Below are 21,302 nucleotides of genomic sequence, written 5' to 3' on the forward strand. Positions count from 1 at the left end.
ATCTGCAACAGATGTTGAACTAGACAGATAAAGTTGCAATCCATAAAAAAAAGGAAAAAGTATCTTTACAACAATAGCTCCAGATGTACTAGCTGCACAGATATACAAGGACAGGAAGGCAGTCGTGCCCAATCACACTTTAATGATGCTTTCTATTTCCTTCTTTCCCCATAAAAATTGTGAAAAAACACCCCTCACTCCATTAAGTCCAAAAAGCAATAAATATACAAATGCAAAAAAGGATGTATCTCAAGGAGGTTATTTACTAGATTATCTAATGCAATGACTGTTTCCTGCATGTACATGTAAATTTCACAATGTATCTTCCCACAGTCCTCATCTCACTGGCTCATTTTTTGCAGAAGAGATGTACTCTACAATAGTGGAGTCTATCAAAATGTTACTGTGACTATTCTCCTTTTTCCTGTCTATTTAAAATATTCTCTTCTTACCACATTTGTATTTTTCAGCTCAGAAAGCAGAATATGAGTTTCAAACAAGACAAATATACACAGTTTGCCTGGTATATCTGTCTGGGTCTTTCTGTCTGCCGATTCTAAAGGTTTATTCCCCACCACCTTAAAGTGAATGCAGATTTTTCTGTAACACAGAAGATGGCATTTCTTGCTCTTTTGTTTTTAATCATGGCAATTGGCTGTAAAGCTGGCTAGAAAACAAGAATTCCACTTGACAAAAAAAGGAAATTACATTTTGACATTTGTTTTTGATGATGCCCATTGGAATAGAACAAAAAGAACAAAAGAATTCCAAGAACTTTTTAAAGTTTCTTGTAGAGGGAAAGCAGATGAAAGACAGAAGCCTGTGGCCTCCTTCCCTTATTAGTGTGCTCACCTGGCTTGCAGGAGCAAAGCAGGCACAGGTCTTCACTATACTCCCTTATGTCCTGTCAAAACTCAGAACATCTGTGCCAGAGAATGAGCTTCTCTTAATCTATCTCTATAAAGATTAAAACTACACTTAGAGACAAATGTCTTTATTTATAAATAAAAGAAGCTTTTGGATTCGAGCACTGCCCTGAGGTTCACTGTATTTCCTGAGCTGTCAGCATGCTTCCTTGTACGTTCTTGGCTCATGCCAGCTGGCACTCATGCAGATGATACCTGGCTATCATTCAGGTCACATGCCAATGGTCATTCCCCATAAGCTGCTTTGGCATGGCCCCATCTTTTGAGGGAAAAAAGAGTTTTATCTTATGGATGTGCACAGACCCATCACACATATCCCTAGGCCAGAGAACAGGTCCTGGCTTATTTTATTTCATAATCTAGGTATAGCCAAAGATGCCGATTCTATAGATAGATGGTTAGAAATGAGAAGTTCTAAGTTAAACTCCAAGTAAGGGAATTGAAATCTTTTTCCATCAACTTTTTTTTTTTCCTACAAAGTTTAGTATTTGGTGATTCAGCATTTTCTAATACTCTTTGCATCGAAATTCACAGCTCAATGAGTAAATAAATCACACAAACATTAGAAACTCTAAATGCATTAAAATAATAACCAATTTGACCTGGTAGTAAACATTATTTACATCATTAATAACTTATTTGTCGGCTCCTTCAAATTCTATTCTTCTCATCTACTTTCCTGAGCATACAGATGAGTTTTCTCTATTTTTTGCCTCGATGCACATATCTAGCTACCATACTGATAGCACGATGCATATTTTACAAGCCATAAAAGAAAAAAAACCGCAAATACAGCATAAGTTCCAATAGAGTTATGCCGCTGGAAGTTATTAGTTTTTGAGATTTTTGTAACACTAACAATGAAGATTCCTATTTAGTTATTTAAATTACATATAGTTAACAGTATTCACAATCTGCTTAGATAATAATATCTAATGATTTTATTCATTTCAATACTTGTGTCACTGAAATAAGCATGCATTCTAGCTCTTATGTGTAATACTATGACATACATGGTTGTCCCTTGTGTATGTGGCAAGTGATACCAGAACAATCAAAGGGCATCAGGGGATACTCTATCACAGAGTTCATATGGGCAACAATATGTAAACAAGAATTATAAGCCAAAGACATTTTTTTTTTTTTTTAAATCCCCAATTAAGAAAAAGAAAACATTTTATCTAAATTTGTTTGTAGCATGAAGTACATAATTCAATTCCAGGACAGTAATTTTAATCTGCTATCGGAAAGATATCCCTCCTAGCTGAAAGGAAGAGAAATTGCCAGCTATGATAAAATTCTGGAATTTATTTATACTGCTTTCTTTGTTTGGCAGCACAGACCTTGACATTACAGGTGATCAAAGAACATCTTTTACCTAGAAAAATGCAAAAGCTAATACAAGCCAAGAGAGACCCAAAATGCTTTATCAGTGTAGTCATTTGATCCCCATCTCCTATGCTTCATGGAATAAAAATCTTACTTCATGAGAAATAATATTTTGTTAAGGCTCTTTTTCATTATCTTTGTAATTAAAAAAACCTAAGGCTACATATAAATTTGAGCTGTTAGTTTTCTCAGACCAAAAAAGTTACAAGCTTTCTCTATTAAAAATGCATGTGTCAGATGTAATAAGATGAACTTTTTCTCTCTGATCCCCCAATAAAGGTCTAATCTGCATGCCATATTGCCTAAGAACGTATGAAATCTCTGACACAAAGCATGGGAAATATCATGCTGATCTATTTCAATAATATATGAACATAAAATCCAAGTAATGACTCCATATATCCTATTGAAAAATTAAACAGTACATGATTACTTTGAATGTAGTTTGGAATGCAACTGGTAAGAATAAAAGATAGTGCAACTCATTAGAATTAGTATACCCAAGATGCAGAGATAGGGGGAAGGGGTTGTTCAAAGCTCTCCTTTGGTGTCAGCCTTAAAGAAAAATTTTACTTTACAAATTGTGAAATAAAAATAATAAAAATGTGTTATTTGGAAATAACACCTCTGAAAACTAAGATCTACATATTATATACGCAAAATATGGATGACACACATATACCTACAATTCATAATGCATGGAAAGTAGTGTAGAGTACAATCCCTGTCCTCAGAGGGCAACAAAAACTACATTAACAAGAATATTCAAAGTCCAGAGAAATTTTGGTCTTGATTGCTTTTCTTCAGCTATGGCACTTTTTGCTGCCTCTTGATTCTTGGGGCCAGAGCCCAGCTTGTGATAGGTATCTCATTCCACAAGAGAACAGAATGGAAGAAACAAAGCACTACTCATAGTTAGCATTATGCTTAAGTTGCTGCAGCTTACTGTTCTGTAAAAAACTGAGACCGCCAATAAATACAACCAAAAAACATTAGCAAGAACATGCTGAAACAAGAAATATCTATGACCGAACGGCCAGTTTCCAGGACCACAATTACGTCACTTCAAAAAAAGAAAAAAACCCTTGTATTTTCATTTGACAAAACATGAGGATTCTTTAGTTTGATAAAATTAAACTATCTCCTGAAGTGATGAAAGCGTTCTATGCTCTTTTGTCCATAAGAGCCAAAATGTATTAAGCCTTTGCCAACTGAAAAGTTCTGTTAATCTATGATTTTTTTTAATGCAACCAGTCAATTAAAAACGCAACAGCTGAAATAGTGTGGTTTCTAACCTATCCCGTGTTAGTGCTGATTTCCCAGATAAGACTCTTCCTGCTTATTCATTTCCAAGGGAGCATTACTCCTTATTCAGCAACTGCAGATGTTGGGCAAAGTTTGTAGTTTCTACTGCTTTTAAAAGACCACAAGATACACATTCCTTCTAGCTCACATAAAGTAGAATTTCAGAGAGTTTTCTGCAGAAATTTCTCAGCTACCGGAGCTAAGAGAGATTCACCTTTAATTTTGCTGTCTTGTCTTTGAATTGTAACCGTTGTGGGAAGTTGCACTGAAGTGTGGTGAAACATTAGAATGAGTAAAGTTTTGAAAACCTGCCCTGGAACCCTGAAGTGACTACAACACGGCTGAGGAGAAAACTACCAGCATGAAAACCTCTGGTTGCTCTTTCTTGCCTAGGAGATAGGCTGCTCTTCCAGTTTTTGCATACATTTTACTGCACAAACTGTAAAGTGAAAGGCTAGCCTAGAGATAATGAAAACTTGAATCATTTTAGCTAAGTCCATACCAAACCAGAATCAAACAGAAGAAAGTATGTACGTTCTTGTCCACACTCCTGTTGAACTTCTAGAACACTAGAATCACAGAATGGTTTGGGCTGGAAGGGACCTTAAAGATCACCTAGTTCCAACCCCCTGCAATGGAAGGGATAGTCTCAGCGAGACCCTAAGCTAAATACCTCCCTTTATTTTCCTGTAAATATAGGAGGGCTCCTAATAGGGTTGCAAGCATTTACTTTTCTGACTAGCAGTGCTTCTCTCTTGGATTGCCTGTGTTTTAATCACATCACTGCACAGTCAGCAAAGCCAGAAGTTTTATGACATAAAAACAAGATGTAAGCCAGTGGCAAATCATTTTGTGGTATCTTCTGACTGAATAGGAAAATGAGCGCTCTATGGGATTCCAAAGCTGAGGACTTTCAGAGATGGACTGGTATGATTGACACATTCCTCTGAAACATGTTTAAAAAAAAAACAGTGGAGTGTGCATGATTCTGCCAAGGTAGTTAGGCGTTTTTCTTGAACTGAACATGGTTTAAATGGAATCAGTATCTTGATCTTTTGTTATGCTTCAAACTCACAGTAAATTATTTTAAATGGAAAATCTCCCCTCCCACCCCCGGATTCTAAAGTACTTTTTTTCTTAAATGGCTAAATACTTCTGGAATATGTGTTTCCCAAATACATGTAACAGAAAATAAAAACCCTTGTACCAAAATAAAACCCCCAAACAACAACAAAAAAAACCAACCCCAAACCCCAACCCAAACAACATTTAAGTTCTAAACATTCAAAGTTAGGACTTGCCAGATTTACAAGCAACAGATAATTGCCTCCTTTTGCATTTACCCTATACGCTGAATGAGATTGTAACCCTGTGGAGAAAACTCTAAAGGGTATCCCAATAAACAGTACCTGTACCCTAATGCATTAGCACAAGAAAGGGAGTTAGCACTGCAGCTGTAAATCTGGCAATTCCTGCCTTTAAATTACAGTCACTTATTTTGCAACTTAATATTCCTTAGACATTCTTTTTGCTTTTGCAGTCTCCCAGATTGTGTTTCTTTTCTTTGTAAACCGAAGTTAGAGATGAGCGCGCACTTTGAGCAGTGCTAACAGTTGTCCCTCCCCTGTTGTGAGACATGAATAGAGTTTGAGGAGCTCTGAGCCCTCCAACTGCCGCAGCCCCTGACCTGCCACCAGTAGCTGGTAGCAAGCAGCTGTTCAATTTGCAGAGAGGGAACTCTTTGCAGGGCCAGACTGATGCAGGGAGTCATCAAGGAGACAAGGCTCCACAGCGCAAATGATATTGCTGTGTGGTGAGGGGAAAAAAAACAACACAACACTATGGTCTTCGGCTTCATTAACTTCACAATTTCCAGACCCAAGCACTAACAAACACTTCAAGAAACTGCATGCCGTTACCTGTTCAAGTTTGGTTGTAGTGTTCACAGTGACATTTTCAGATGCATTGTCTTGAGATTGCTGCTTACACAAACCTTTAGCTGCATCTTTAAACATGGTGTCTTTCTCCAGCAAACTGTCTCGCTTGGCAATCGGTAAAGCCAGGGGATTGCTACAAAGAGAATCAATAAAGCAATTATACTCCTCCTGAAGATGTCAGACAAACAAAAGATTGCCAAATGTGGGTGGCACAAACACAGAACTAAGATATAATTCAGGGCTGAGAAATGAGTTCCTGGTCTGAGTACAAAAAAGAAATTGGTGAGAAATAAACTGTTCACATAGGTTAGTCTGTTCCCAAAGACAGAGCAAAACACTTTGATTTAAAATTCACCTTTATGCATATCTTTTCTGAAGCAGAACTGAGCAAGCCAAAGAGAATATGCATGAGTCTGCTTTTGACAACATTAGGCTGGCAAATCAATAGCCAATTTGGAAATGGAATTTAAAATGCACAATTAGCCTATGCAATAGTGTTTTGAAAAATAATAGATTTTAAAATAATTCAATACAGATATTGTCATTGCAGTTAAAATTAAATTCCATCACTTTTAAGCTTATTTTTAATCAGGCAATATTCAAGATATATTTTATGATCAAAAGCTGCTTTGAATTTGTGATGTTAAAAGAAAAAAAAAAAAAAACAACACAAGGAAACAGCAGACAAATTGCTGCAGTGATACACCATACTCTTCATTCACATATAAGTTAAATCTATTCTTACATGCATGGGGATGTTTTCCTTACTGACACTTCAGACAACATCACACTTCTGAAAAACAACAATGCCAAAATCTTGGATGATTTTGGCAGTGTTGTACATCCAAAGAAATTAGTGAGGAATCAGCCCCAGGAGTCGAGAACACAAACATCTTAAAAAATAATCATCTGGGCTCTGACAGTGCAAATAAGACAATCTCATGGAGTGTACAGCAGCTTCTTGCCAAAATGTGTGCATAATTTCTTTGAAAGAAAATATGGACTTAATGTGGGAATGGGGGGATAGCGCATTCCACTAGGGATAAAGCCCAGATGTCAAAGTTACTTTAAAAAAAATACTGGTTTTACTCTAAGTTACTTGGGTTTGATCGCTGATTATAATAAAGCCAGGATTATACACACAGGTTACTCAAACGAAATGAAGGAGGACACATAGCTAATATTGATTTCAATTCAGGATAAGAACTGCTATTGGAAACAGAACTGAAACACAGTCCTAAGCGAGGTAAAGCACCTTCTAAGCAGAATTCATTGGAAAACAAGTCAAAGTCGTTTACTATTGAAAAAAAAATACATGAACAAAGCCTTTCTTTTGATGAAACCCTTAATCTGCAAACATTGAAAGAATTAGTTTCCACTTTTGGTCATGACATATATACAATTTCATTTCCAATGATGTTTTGTTTCCGGCATTTTAATGCGAAATGTCGAGAAACACTAGTAAAAGCAAAAATTTCTATTTACTGCTTTGATTTACCAAAGGTAAATTTGTCATACATTTGTTTATCAAATGTCACATAGACAAAAGATCCAAGAACCAAACAGCTTTGCCTTTTTTCTTGATTTGGTCTGCAGAACAGAAAAGCCATTATCTATTTTTGTGAACTTGGCAATTAGATGTCATAGAATAAGAGATATGACTTATTAGATGGTAGAAGAAATGAAATAGCTGTGACACTCACAAGCAGAAATTACTAATACTAATGCACATTTTACCCAGACTCAGAATTAAACAAAACAATTAAATATAAAATTTTGGGGTTGAGTAGTCTTTTGCTATTGTCCAAACCTGCTCAAATTCCTTTGGTCTGAATTTTAAGATCTAATCACAGACAAAGAGAAGGAAGATTTAAAGAAAAGCATAAGCCAAATGAATTCAAATATTAAAAACTGAAGCACTGCCACTTGTAACTTTTTATTATTCATGTGATGTCTGTTTTAAATTGTGAAGATCCAGGATTTTTTTTTGCTGTGAATTTAAACCTTATCCATTTAGTCTTATCATTTTTGTATTAACTATACAACACACATTAGAAACACTTCTTAAAATTCAGCTGTAAACTCCTTACAACCAAATAAAGTTTTCAGGTGTCACAAAAGAGAAGTAGGTTGTAAATCACAGAAAAGTTGAGAAAAAAAGGTGCCTACTGTTTCCACAGATGCATTTTGAACTTAAGAAGACAATAATAACATGACTTCACAGGCGTGTTGCATGTATTGATGTACAGGAGAATAGCCTATAAATTATGTGCATTTGTGAGATATTAATAAGACTTTACATGATGGCAATGCTGAAATATAATTCTTATTACAACAAAAATGTGAATGTGTACAAGAAAGAAAAACATATTAAAATTACTCCAACAATTCATTAGGACTCAGGTTAAAGAAGACATTGTGCAAAATAAACAGAAATAGAATGTTTTCAGAAAACAGCAGCTCTTCAGAAAAATATTTCTCTCAATATTCATATGTATTTCTATTAGTCACAAGTCAAGCAATGCCATTGAAAATTGAACTATAGAACAGCACAAGAGAAGATTTTATGTTAATGTAGGCAAGTGGATTAGCATGACCTGCCTTCTTTCTGAAAATTAATGGATAATTAATAGATAATTAGCCACAAAGGGAGACTTAAACCAAAATAATGTTGCATAATAGACAGGAGGGACAATTGGGATAATTTTATTTGAACATGGGAGGACTGTTGCTAACTGGGAAAAAATCTTGCATGTTAAATGGAGGAATAGCCATCTTAATTTTTAGGCGTATAAGCGATCATGTATGGAATTAATTTGAAATTCTGTGTAGGTTTTTTCTTTTAGATAAACTAAGATGGTTTTCTATAATTTGCCATCCTCTAGCATGTCCTTGTTTTTTAAGAAAAAAAAAAAAAGTCATATAAAATACTGGAAGCTGACAATCAAATAATTGGCAGTTTTATCATCAATATTTGAATCATTATGGCAGCTTATAACTTGGTAGAAAGATGATATAAAAGGCGGATTCTGCAATGTAATTTTCATGGGCTCTTTGAGCTTATAGCTTTTGCTGGAGAGAACTTCTGTTACTGTGATCCTTCCACAAGCAATTCTGAGATCCTCCAAAGAATTTCTAAGCCAGTCAACATCTGTAAACAGCATAATCTGAAATTTCAGTCTAAAAACTTTTTAAAGTTTTTAAAGACACTTTAGAATGGATTAAACACTCAAGAGTGTTTGAAACCACTAGAATAATTGAAATGCAAGTTGCTACATAAATGGTTAAACAGAAATGCTCTGCAAGAAGAAAAAGGTTATCTCTTTTCTGCCTTGTTGTCTCAAACACATCTATGTATGCTTTATTTCACATTATTGTGTTGATTTTGAAACACATCCCTTACTATAATTAATATTTACTTACTTAGATACATATGAGAAAATATATAGTGTGGTTAAGTTAGCATTACTTGGATTATAAATTCCTAATTTTTTAGTATTTATTACTACCTAGATGACTGCACTATTTGTGTGTTTAGGGACTATTTCAATGATAAAATTTCTACTGGTAGATGTACTAAACTAGAACTGCAGCGGTGATCATTGCAACCAAATAACAAGCCTAATATCACCTTTAAACAGATATAGGCAATTTAATTTCCTAAACTATAATATTAATGTATTCTGGTGCAGGTACTTTTGCCAGTGGAGTAAAAGAATTTCTTCTGATTGTACCATTAAAATTAAAACTGGCAAAACTTTCCATAACAGACCTTAGGTTTGCTGCATTGATCAACCTTCAAAAAACCTCATGACATTAGTAAAAGTCTGTCCTTTAGCTAATTTACTTGGTCAACTTTCAGAGAAGCTCATAATAGTAATAGAAAGAAAAGACAAATATTGGTTGTATGACAATATGGTCTCCAATACAAAACCAACTCCCTACTTGTTGGCCTCTACTGCCACCAATTTTCATGGACCAGGTTCCACCATTTTATTCACAAATGATAATATTTTAACAAAACAGTAAGAAACACTCAAATAAGGTGGCAATGCTTTAATTAATGGTACCTCACAAACACATTTGAAAATCTTTATAACGAGGTGCTGTTAAAATTTATATAATGCAATGAGCAAAGTGCATTTCCTGCAAATTACTGTACTGGGCATAAGCTGCAAGGTTTTGGTAGAAGAGGGCTTCAGGGGGGCTTCTGTGGGAAGAAGCCACACATTGGCCAATGCTGGACACAGCTGGTTTCAGCCAGCTCTGCCATGGACCCACCATAGGACACAACTGAGCCCATTGGCCAAGCTGGTGCCACCTCTGTGAAAACATATGCATGAAAGGGCAGAAAATGCCACAGGGAGAGAAGAAGAGGGAACAAAAAGACAGAAACAAAAAAGGGACCAGCAAGGTCAGAGGAGTAGGAAGCATTCCATGGCAGAGCAGGCACTGCCACCTACCAAATTGACTTCAGTTATTTCTCTCTGCCACTGCTTCTTTCCTGATCTTTTCCTGTGTGGCATATGGAGGAGCCACGCTGGTGTAGGACTGCAGCCTTTGCATAGGTCCACACCAGAGCAGGTATCTCCCTGAAGGCACTGCGACCATTGGAGGACCTATGCTGGTGCAGGTATGCCAATGAAAGTACTACAGCTTGTGGAGGACCCATGCCAAATCACAGGAAGAGCAAGAAGGAAGGAGCGGTGGAGAGAAAGAGCTGCAACCCTGCCCTGTTGAGCCCTGAATCCTTCACTGAAGGGATTAAGTGTAACTTGCAGCAATAACAAGGGAAAAGAGAAGAGGTGCTGGGAGTGAAGTTGAGCTTCAGAAAGGAGGAGGAAAGGTGTTTTACCTAAGCGTGTGTTTGCTTCCTTTTTTGCTTTCTTTTTTAAGCTGTATAAATCTAACTACAAATTTGTAACTCCTGTTGTCATTTTATCTGTGATTGCACGTAGTTTTACTCTCAAGACTTGTCCCTGCTTTTCTCATAAGCAATGGTAGTTTTACTACATTATTCCCATCTACCTTAATAAAAGGATGTTTGGGTCTACAGTTTAACCTCTAATAATTCTGCTACGGCAACCTCAGATAATTTTACTGGCAATTATAACAACGTATTTTATTACTCTATTTATAGAATTAAGGTTGACTAAAAGAGATGGGAGACGCAAATACAAAAGATGATTCAGTAGATTTCCAAAATGAGTTACTTGACTCATCAAGTCACACAGAATCACAGAGTGGTTGAGGTTGGAAGGGACCTCTAGAGGGTATCTTGTCCAAACCCCCTGCCCAAGCAGGGACACATAGAGCCGGTTGCCCAAGACCATGTCCAGATGGGTCTTGAATGTCTCCGATGCCACACAGACGGGATTCACAGATTGAAAAATACAGTTAAAATGATAATCTGGCCTCAGCGCATCACTCTTAACAACAGAAACACTTACAGTTTATTGGAAATTCTGGGCAGATCATGGATGATCTCTTCATATGGCTCTTCTTGAGATAAAGTAGAAACAGTCAAAGGGTCTTTCATTTTTTCCTCCCAAACAATTTCAGCTTTCAGAAGCATTTCCTCAATAAACTCAGAAGCTGCAACATCTAAGACATTGGAATATGAAGATATCAGACAACGGAAACAGTGAATACAAGCCCATTTCAGTTCAAATCTCTTTATCAGATTAAGATTAAGCATCCAGCTAGATAAAATTAAAAGAATTGCTCAGAGATTAATCATAAAATAATACTTGAAATTACTGAGAAAACAAAGGCAAATCAAATTCAGTACGGAATTAAGTTGTCATTTGCAAAATCTCAAAACCTTTCTCACTCTGCAGTAAACTGAACTATTATTCAATAATTCATAGGACTTCAGGAGAAGCAACATAACTGCTTTCAACTCTGTATCGGAATGAAAATGTACGGAAATCCTTTTCAAACCTTCTATATTTCTACAAACTGTATTTGTGTCTTGCACATACAGAAGTGCTGAAATCAGTTACGTTTGCAGACCAGAAATATAGTTAACTCATCTCTGTTAAACACATACTAAATGTAGTTAGCTAGATGTATTGTTAGATGATCTGTTTGGTCCACAGACTTTTATACAAATACAAACTAGCATGTATCTAACCACAAATGACTTTCCTGAGGTTAAGTGTCATGAAGTTCCCTGTGAGGTTATTTGTGGGTGGCACATTATTTGAAGCATAATATATCTTAGTTTATTATTCAAAGGAATTTTCTCCTCATAATTTGACAGAAAGATTCTATTGTCTACATTACTGGCTTCCTTCTTCATTTTATCCTATGCATAGAAGGTTGAACAACCATATGTTTCTTCTCTCCAACACTGCTATCTAGCATTACTGCATTCACCCTGCTCTGATCACTGGGTTAGACCAGTGGATCTGGATCCCCTTCCAATCTAATATATTCTAGAACTCTGTTATCTTTATAGCCAGTGCTTGAGCTCCCTGTTGTTATCCGGTCTAAGAAGGTGCTGCCTTCTTTTGGAAACAGCAGGTGCCACACTGGAAAACTGGATGGTGAATTTTTTTTTTCAGTCAACAGCTATAGAGATTCCAATTCATGAGGCTATGTACCATCATCAGTTGAGACACAGAAAGGAACTCGGCAAGAAGTCACCAAGGAAGTGTAAACGCAGCTACCACCAAGGCACTGAAGAACTTACAAGGAAGAAATATAACTAAAAATAAACAGGGAATACAACAAGGGGAAAAACATACTATCATTTGATATGATATCCTGCATGATCATGACTGGCAGTTGTCAGCAATATAAGGAAAAGAAATATATAGACACATGCATATCTGTATATAACTCTACACGCTATACATGTACACACACACACATATATGTGTGTGTGTATCATAAAAACACAGACTCATAGAATGGATTGGGTTGGAAGGGACCTTAAAGATCATCTAGCTCCAGCCCCCCTGCCGTGGCTGGGGACACCTTCCACTAGACCAGGTTGCTCAAAGCCCCATCCAGCCTGGCCTTGAACACTTCCGGGGATGGGGCCTCCACAACTTCTCTGGGCAACCTGTTCTAGTGTCTCACCACCCTCACAATAATTTCTTCCTCATATCTAATCTAAATCTACCCTCTTCCGGTTTTAAAACATTACCCCTTGCCAGTTAACTACATGCCCTTGTAAAAAGTCCCTCTCCAGCCTTCTTGCAGGCCCCCTTTAGATACTGGAAGGCTGCAATAAGATCTCCCCAGAGCCTTCTCTTCTCCAGGCTGAACAACCCCAACTCTCTCAGCCTGTCCTCATAGGAGAGGTGTTCCATTCCTCTGACCATCTTCATGGCCCTCCTCTGGACCCACTGCAACAGGTCCATGTCCTTCATATGTCGGGGGGCCTAGAGTCGAACACAGTACTCCAGGTGGGGTCTCACAAGAGTGGAGTAGATGGGCAGAATCACCTCCCTTGACCTGCTGGCCACACTTCTGATGCAGCCCAGCATACGGTTGGCTTTCTGGGCTGCGATCGCACATTGCCAGTTCATGCTGAGCTTCTCATCAACCAACACACCCAAGTCCTTCTCCTCAGGACTGCTCTCAATCTCTTCTCCACTCAGCCTGTATTTGTGCTTGGGATTGCCCCAGCCCACATGCAGGACCTTGCACTTGTCCTGAGGTTTGCGCTGGCCCACCTCTCAAGCCTGTCCAGGTCCCTCTGGATGGTATCCTTTCCCTCCAGCATATCAACCACTCCACACAGCTTGATGTCACCAGCAAACTTGCTGAGGGTGCACTCAATCCCACTGTCCATGTCGCCAACAAAGATGTTAAACAGCACCAGTCCCAATACCAACCCCTGAGGAATACCACTTGCCACTGGTCCCCACTTGGACATTGAGCCATTGACCACAACTCTGATTGTGACCGTCCAGCCATTTCCTTATCCACCAAGTGGTCCATCCATCAAACCCATGTCTCTCCAATTTAGAGACAAGGATGTCATGCAGGACAGCATCAAATGTTTTGCACAAGTCCAGGGAGATGACATTAGTTGCTCTTCCCTTATCCACCGACACTGTAATCCCATCATAGAGAGCCACTACAATTGTGAGGCACAATTTACCCTTAGTGAAGACATGTTGGCTATCACTGATCACCTCCGTATTTTAGTATAAGTAAGAAAGCAAGAAGGAAAGAAAACAGTGTCATAGTAACTACTACATATATCCATACATGGATTTTCACCTACCTGAAGGCTTTTCATTGTTGCAGTTAAGAAGATTGGGATTCGCCCAGTGCATCAAAAGCAGCTTCACAAGGTTGGTCTAAAATGGACAAAACCAAAGGTGTTTGAAATGGCAGAAGTAGGACAGAAGCGGTATACCTGTCAGTTTATTCATGCCTTCCTGTACTAGCTGAAATCCTATGATAAACCATAAGCAACACCTCCAAAATACCACCTTCTGCAGACACTACACACATTGGTATAAATCACAAAAGGCAGAATAAGATACAGTTCTCATATGATTTCAGTGTACCCTCATCATAACTCCACCCCCAAAGTCTCCCTTCATCCTTACACATGTAAAGAAATCTGCATCAGTATGGAAAAAAGCTAACCCTCCATCACCACCTGTCATGTCTTAGATCACAAATATTTCTTTATGCCTGACTAATTCAACAACTGTGTACCATCACTGCCAAAGGGATCTCCCTCACAGCCATCATGAAAGTAATTCTGTTCTCTGTCAGTAGTAGAAATTGGCACATTTATCTTACGTTTACTAAATCCATTTAAGGTATTAGTAATGGTAGCAATTATAGTACAGTAGAGTAGGATAGAGTATCACATAATGAAAAAGTCTAAAACATATTTTTCAATTCCTGCAAGAATGCTGCAAGCAACTGTTTTTAGCGAGGAGTTCTATTGCTGCACTGAAGTCTCTAGAGATAGTTCTCCATCAAAGGCTGTAGTATGTCTACCCTGATAAATTGGTTGGTGAGAAAGAAGTAAGAAACTGCACAAAGAGCAAAAAATATAGAGCTCAAGTAAATGAGAGAACTGTTTGCACTTTTGGATATATGCTAAACCAAAGAGAATTTATAATGTAAATTTAACCAACAGGGGAGGCCAGGATGAGCACAGGGGAAAATAAGCTGTGCAGAAAAGAAAGGATTCTTCAGAGCAGAAGAGAGCTACAGATAAATGAGACCTGAATTGGAAGGCAGCTAAGGGAAAAAAAGTAATTTGGCATAAAAACAAGCAATAAATAAATAAAGGCTAAAAGGGAAAGAAATCAACACAATAAAAATAATAAAATTCTATATGGATTCAGTATACAGGAGCAACTCACTACAAAATACCATGATAAGGAGGAATCAGCTAAATGCAAAAAAATCCCCAAACTTCTAATCACAGAAAAACAGGAAAATCTTGTTGCAAATTTCTATAAAAATAAAAAGATCTTGCTCTTGTCAGCTTTCTAATGCTGGTTTTCCATTCTGGCAGTAAGAGCAAAAAAAAAAACAACCGCAAACTGTGGAAGCAGGGAGGAAGCTATAAAAGGTTTATTTCCAAATCCGATTAGCCCTGATTTCAACTAAGAACCCTCAACCCATATATCTGTGTTTTTTCATTATGAAAATATGGAGCATGCTTAGTCATTGAGCTGACTAAATCAGCAGCAGCTGCATAATCTCGTTAACAGCCATTCTGAAAAGTGGTAGTGGTTATATCCAAGGAAGGGGGGGGTTAAATTCACTTTCAGTTTAGTAATAAAACACGTCTTTTTGGGTTACCAAAGTTCTGAATTTATGCCGCAAGAAGTCCATGCTGCAATGTCAATGCTTCCTGCTGCCAAAGAAATAACTCCTCCTGGAAATCCTTGATGCACATCACCAAGATGTAGGTATTCAGGTCACTGCTAATTTCAATTACCTGCTTTTGGATATGCAAACTTGTCTGTGTTAGTTTTAACCTCATTCACTTATGTTTTAGAAGGAGTATTTTAAAATCTAATTGCCAGATCTTCAGAACTGAGCCTAACAGTAGAAATATTTGTAGAATAACTGCAGGAAATTACCATTATCCAAAGGTATTTCAATGCAGAGTTACAAATAAAGTAGATATGACTTTTTTAAGAGAAATTGCAATAATATATCGTAGACCCTAAGAATAAAACGGCAATATATGTTTTGATTCTTATTTTCCAGTGTTGCCTTTGCCAATTCATACAAATGAAAAAGCCAGAAGGTTTTTCATCAAGTCCAAAGCTGCTTGCCCTAATTTTCAAAGGCCTTCAGAGACCCTTCTTGCTTTACCAATTCATTCAGATTCCAGATCCCACCTCACATTGGTCTGTGATACATTTTCAAATACCTATTTCTGTGCTTTTGCTAGGCTGCACCTTATACTAGTGAGGAAGTCTTAAAATATCTGCAAAACTACATTGTAAACCTCCATTCACAGCCTGTTTTGATGTGAAGCTTCACAAACAGAAAAACAGGTAAGGTGCTGCCATTCCACCATTCAGGTAGATTGAAGAACAGCTCAATGGCTGGGCCCAGAGGATGGTGATCAGTGGCAAGTCTAGGTGGAGGCTGGTAATTAGCAGTGTATGCCAGGGATCAGTATTGGATCCAATCCTGTTCAACATCTTTATTAACGATCTGGATGATGACACCAAACTGGGAGGAGTGGCTGATATGCCAGAGGGTTGTGCTGCCACACAAAGGGATCTTGACAGACTGGAGAAATGGGCTGATGGGAAACTCATGATGTTCAACAAGAAGTGCAAAGTCCTGCACCTGGGGAGGAACAACTCCAGGCACCAGGACATGCTCAGGGCTGCCCAGATGGAAAGGAGCTTTGCAGTAAAGGACCTTGGGGTTCTAGTAGACCTCAAGTTGAACATGAGCCAGCAATGTTCTTTAGCCACAAAGATGGTCAATGGTATCCTAAGACAGATTAGAAGGAGAGATGCCATTAGGTCAAGAGAGGAGATCCTTCCCCTCTAAACGCTGGTGAGGCCACACCTGGTGTACCACGCCCAGTTTTGGGCTCCTCAGTACAAGAGAGACATGAATATATTGGAGAGAGTCCAGCAAAAGGACACTAAGATGATTATGGGACTGGAGTACCTCACATGTGAGGAAAGGCTGAGAGAGCTGGGAGTTTTCAACCTGGAGAAGAGAAGGCTCGGTGGAATCACAGTCATGTGTGTATCTACCTGAAGGGAGGGTGCAAAGAGGACAGAGCCAAGCTCTTTTCATTGGTCTCCAGTAGCCAGATCAGAGGCAACAGGCACAAACTGAAACACAAGATTTTCTGTTTGAACATCAGGAAACACTTTTATACTGTGAGGGTGACTGAGCACTGGCACAGGTTGCCCAGTGAGGTTTTGGAGTCTCCATCCTTGGAGACATTCAAAAGCTGTTTGAACGTGGTCCTGGGCAGCCTGCTGTAGGTGGCCCTGCTTGACTAGGGGAGCTGAACTAGATGACCTCCAGAGGTCCCTTTCAACCTCAAACGTTCTGTGATTCTGTGTAATGTGGAAAAGGCCGCCTACAGCTTTTACAAAAAAGATCATTTATTCTCCATCAGAATCAATCAAGACAGAATGCATGACTAGATGTGCAGACAGACCACCACAGTTACACTAAAAGAGCTGTGGGATTTCTGCCCCTCCCCACCCCCCAAAAAAAAAGCAGTCTCCCTACAGTGAACCTGAGTGTTAGTCCTCAGAGGAATTATTACAAAGAAATGAAGTACAATTCACATTAATGGGAGTGACACTTATGATCTAAGGAACTAGTGCACAGAGGAACAGACGAGACACTGACTGGACATGGGAGCACAGGAATTGAACAGTTCTTTAAACCTAATGAAACGTGGAGTGCAACACTGAAAATAAAAAGCTGTAAGGGAAAAAAAAGGCAGCATAAATAAATTTATGGCAATAGGCACATTATAAATCCTTCAAATACAATTTCGCCTGGCCAAAAAATGGGCCAAATTTTACCACACATTAAATGCTAGCAGAGAAAGCCCAACGCTCAGTTTCATAAACCACAGGCTTAGAAGCACCAGTGCTGGCCAGATGACAGACTGTGAGGCCTGTTGCCAGTAACAGGGTAGGAAATACGGGACATAAAGGAGTGATATCAAGAATCTCCTTACGCACTTGAGGCTGCAAAGGCAGCTCCAAACTGTTCTCAAGCCATGTTAGTTTTACTGCTAGTGAATTAGCTGGGGAGCAGAATCAGTACTCCTGAAAAGTGCCTTACTCCTGTACGGTCAGATATTTTCCTCCAAAGCAATGCACTGGACACTAGATCTGTGCCAGCAACGGCAAAGGATAAGCTGCTGGCTCTGGCTGAGCTTTGAACCCTTGAATTATTATCCAAGTCCCAGTGCCACTACCTCAGATCATTTATTCCCTTTTCTTTACCATCAGAGAGGTGCCTGCCTAAGTTGTAAATTCAGAAAGCTGGAGGTTTTATGCAAATGCCCTGATGTGCTACTCTGGACAGCAATGAATATGCATCATCCAATTTGCACATACTCCCAGCAGAAAATTCCTTCAGTCCTTCACTTTTCTTCCCTGTCAAAACCAACATATCTTTCTACTCCTCTCTTTCTGTTTCAAAGTTGCACACTTCCTACTATCCTTAGTGACTTGGTTCACCATCCATCTTTTATTCACACACCTCCATCATTTCTTATTCCTCAGGCCCTTTTTTCTCTATTTCCTGTATCTGAGACTTCCAGCTCCTTACACGTATCACCCCAACTTATTTTCTTCTACCCTTTTATTGGTGCTCTTATGCCTTTTTTGGGACAATCCTTTTTTTTCTTTTCCTTCTTGACATCCATTCCTCGGTTCTCTTTCACTAAGGCCTCCCCAATCTCTTCCTGCAATTTCCTTCTACATGCTATCACTTCTTAGGTTCCCACTCCATTTTCTCTTGATATGGTTCCCAGCACATTGAGACAAAGCCACATAATAGGAAACTAGTGCATCACAGAATCATAGAATCATAGAATGGTTTAGGTTGCAAAGGACCTTGAAGATCATCGAGTTCCAACATCGCTGCCATGGGCAAGGACACCTCCCACTAGACCAGGTTGCCCAAGGCCACGTCCAGCCTGGCCTTGAACACCTCCAGGGACGGCACCTCAACAACCTCTCTGGGCAACCTGGTCCAGTGCCTTACCACCCTTAAAGTGAAAAACTTCTTCCTAATGTTTAATCTAAACCTGCCCTCTTCCAGTTTATAGTCATTCCCCCTCGTCCTGTCACTACATGCCCTAGTAAAAAGTCCCTCCCCAGCTCTCCTGTAGGCCCCCTTTAGGTACTGGAAGGCTGCAATAACATCTCCCTGGAGCCTTCTCTTTTCCAGGCTGAAGAGCCCCAGCTCTCTCAGCCTCTCCTCATAGGAGAGGTACTCCAGCCCTCGGATCATCCTCGTGGTTCTCCTCTGGACACGCTCCAGCAGGTCCATGTCTTTCTTATGTTGAGGACTCCAGAGCTGGATGCAGTACTCCAGGTGGGGTCTCACGAGAGTGGAGTAGAGGGGCAGAATCACCTCTCTTGACCTGCTGGCCACACTTCTTTTGATGCAGCCCAGGATACGGTTGGCCTTCTGGGCTGCGATTGCACATTGCTGGCTCATGCTGAGCTTCTGGTCAACCAGCACGCCCAGGTTCTTCTCCTCAGGGCTGCTCTCCAGCCATTCCCCATCGAGCCTGTATTTGTGCTTGGGATTGCCCTGACACAGATGTAGGACAATGATCAACAATGTTAGATCAAAATCAGTACTATCTTGGACCACCAATCTAACACTATTGTGTGAAACATAGTGAAATTCCCAAGTATTATTTTAATATCTAAAGTGTTTATTCACTGAACACAACAAAACCCTAGGCAGAACACATGAAATACCACTGGTTACACTGTTATCAGCAGTCTTCACCACTGAGTAAGATGACCTACATCTGTACTCACAAGACCCAGTTTTCAATTGCTCATAAGGCAATAATTCATTGGGTTGGAAAAATGTGTGTTTCCTTCACTGTGATTTTTGTTAGGCAGTTTGCGAGGATTGCTGCCTGTGAATGCTTATGATTTTTTATTTTTTTTTAAATTAGGCAGAAAAATAAATCAACCAAAAATGAAGCACTTTGGGGAGCAGAGTGTGGGAAAATATATTGCTCGACCCTTGTGAGCTCCAATATTTGTATGATGTGAAGACTTTGTATCTGGCAGAGGATGAATTCTGTGGGCTGAGAATATTCCTATGTCTGTTTGGAAAATTGTCAAAACTTAGCCAAGTTTCAAACTTTTGAAAAAATCATAGCCACCAGACGCTTACAAGACAGTTTTTAGATTATAATGGATAAGTCAAAGAGCCCACCTTTGCTAATATTATCCATTGTAGGCCTAAATGCTAGCCTAACCAGTAGCAGTGGCTCTTTTTTAAACATCCACTTGGATGTTTAAGAGATTTGCAATAAGAACATATAAATCAGGGAAGTAGTTTCAATTTTTTTTTTATTACTATTATTATTATCATTACTAAGATTCTGTCACAGAAGTGCTGTAACTCCATGCTAGCCATATATTCAGCACATGGAATAAATAAGATCAGATAAGTCAGCAAGTAAAAAACTGCTTAGAATAACACTGGAGACATGTACTTAATGGAATGGGGTGATAATCAGCACTTCACTAAACATCAGGGACATTAAGACACAAAGTGCAGGTTAGGGACCTGTATTCACTTAAGCTACTGGGGAGTGAAACAAACAAAAGCAAATCCCAAGACAGAGACTTCCAACATTTGGAAGTAAGGTAACTATTAAACTATTAGAATTACTGTGAATTGAGTTTTGATGATCATATATTTGTTCCCCAAGACTGAGTCTCCCCTAAAGCCAAAGTCTCATATGTAAACCCCAAAATAAGAGCAGTATCATTCAGAAGCTAAAGAGCATTTTCCCTGCCATTGCAAATCTCATCCATAGTACTGCTCTAGACACAGGAAATGATGTCTGAAACTCATTATAGATCTCCCTTCTTAATACAATATAGATGAGGAAGATATTTTTTCTATTTGACTGCAGAAAAAAGGGGACCATAACCACCTGTGGTCAGCAAAGTGGAACAGATTAGAAAAAGTAGGTTGCAGGAATGAGACTAGCAGCAGGGTAGAAAGAGTGAAAGGGAAAAAATAGAACAGAGCATGGATAAAATGCTGGGCTTTGGAACTACCAGCATGAAATGAAGTGAAAGGGAAGAAGAGAGACGTGGCGAGGAGCCAGGATGTAGGTAGAGACAGACTAAGCAGAAAAAGGAAGAAGAAAGTGACATGGTGAGGAAAAAACACTGAGGTTGGACAAGGAAGATTGGGACTGTGAGCAAGTGGGGAAAAGGGATAAGTATAACAGAAGGGCAGGAAGGTTGGCATGAAGCCAAAGTAGAGAAAAGAGAAAGCTTGGAAGAGAACCAGGGGGAGGAGGAGGGGCAGAAAATGGCTGTGCAAGGAAATTAGGGTTGGGATAAAATGTGTATGGGAAGGACATGAAGCCAGGCAAATGAATGGGACAATAAAGCAACAGAATAAAGACAAGAATGGAACAGACTGGAGGCAATGGGACAAATAAGGTTACGTGTGGGAGGAATGAACTGTAAAGATTGTGTCTGTTCATACATACACAGAGCTTGGAATGGAACCCAGGTTCCCCAAG

General features: G+C 39.0%; 1 protein-coding gene across 1 annotated transcript in view; it reads right to left on the reverse strand.

The window, feature by feature from the left end:
* MYO16 (myosin XVI) overlaps positions 1-21,302 on the reverse strand; it is a 322,775-nt gene that overhangs the window by 191,020 nt on the left and 110,453 nt on the right. The window contains 3 exon segments of the mRNA XM_009892140.1: positions 5,540-5,690; positions 11,008-11,161; positions 13,803-13,878. Of these exon segments, the coding sequence (XP_009890442.1) occupies positions 5,540-5,690; positions 11,008-11,161; positions 13,803-13,878 (381 nt within the window).

Source organism: Charadrius vociferus, unplaced genomic scaffold, assembly GCF_000708025.1.
Source record: "Charadrius vociferus isolate BGI_N301 unplaced genomic scaffold, ASM70802v2 scaffold218, whole genome shotgun sequence".
Lineage (NCBI taxonomy): Eukaryota > Metazoa > Chordata > Aves > Charadriiformes > Charadriidae > Charadrius > Charadrius vociferus.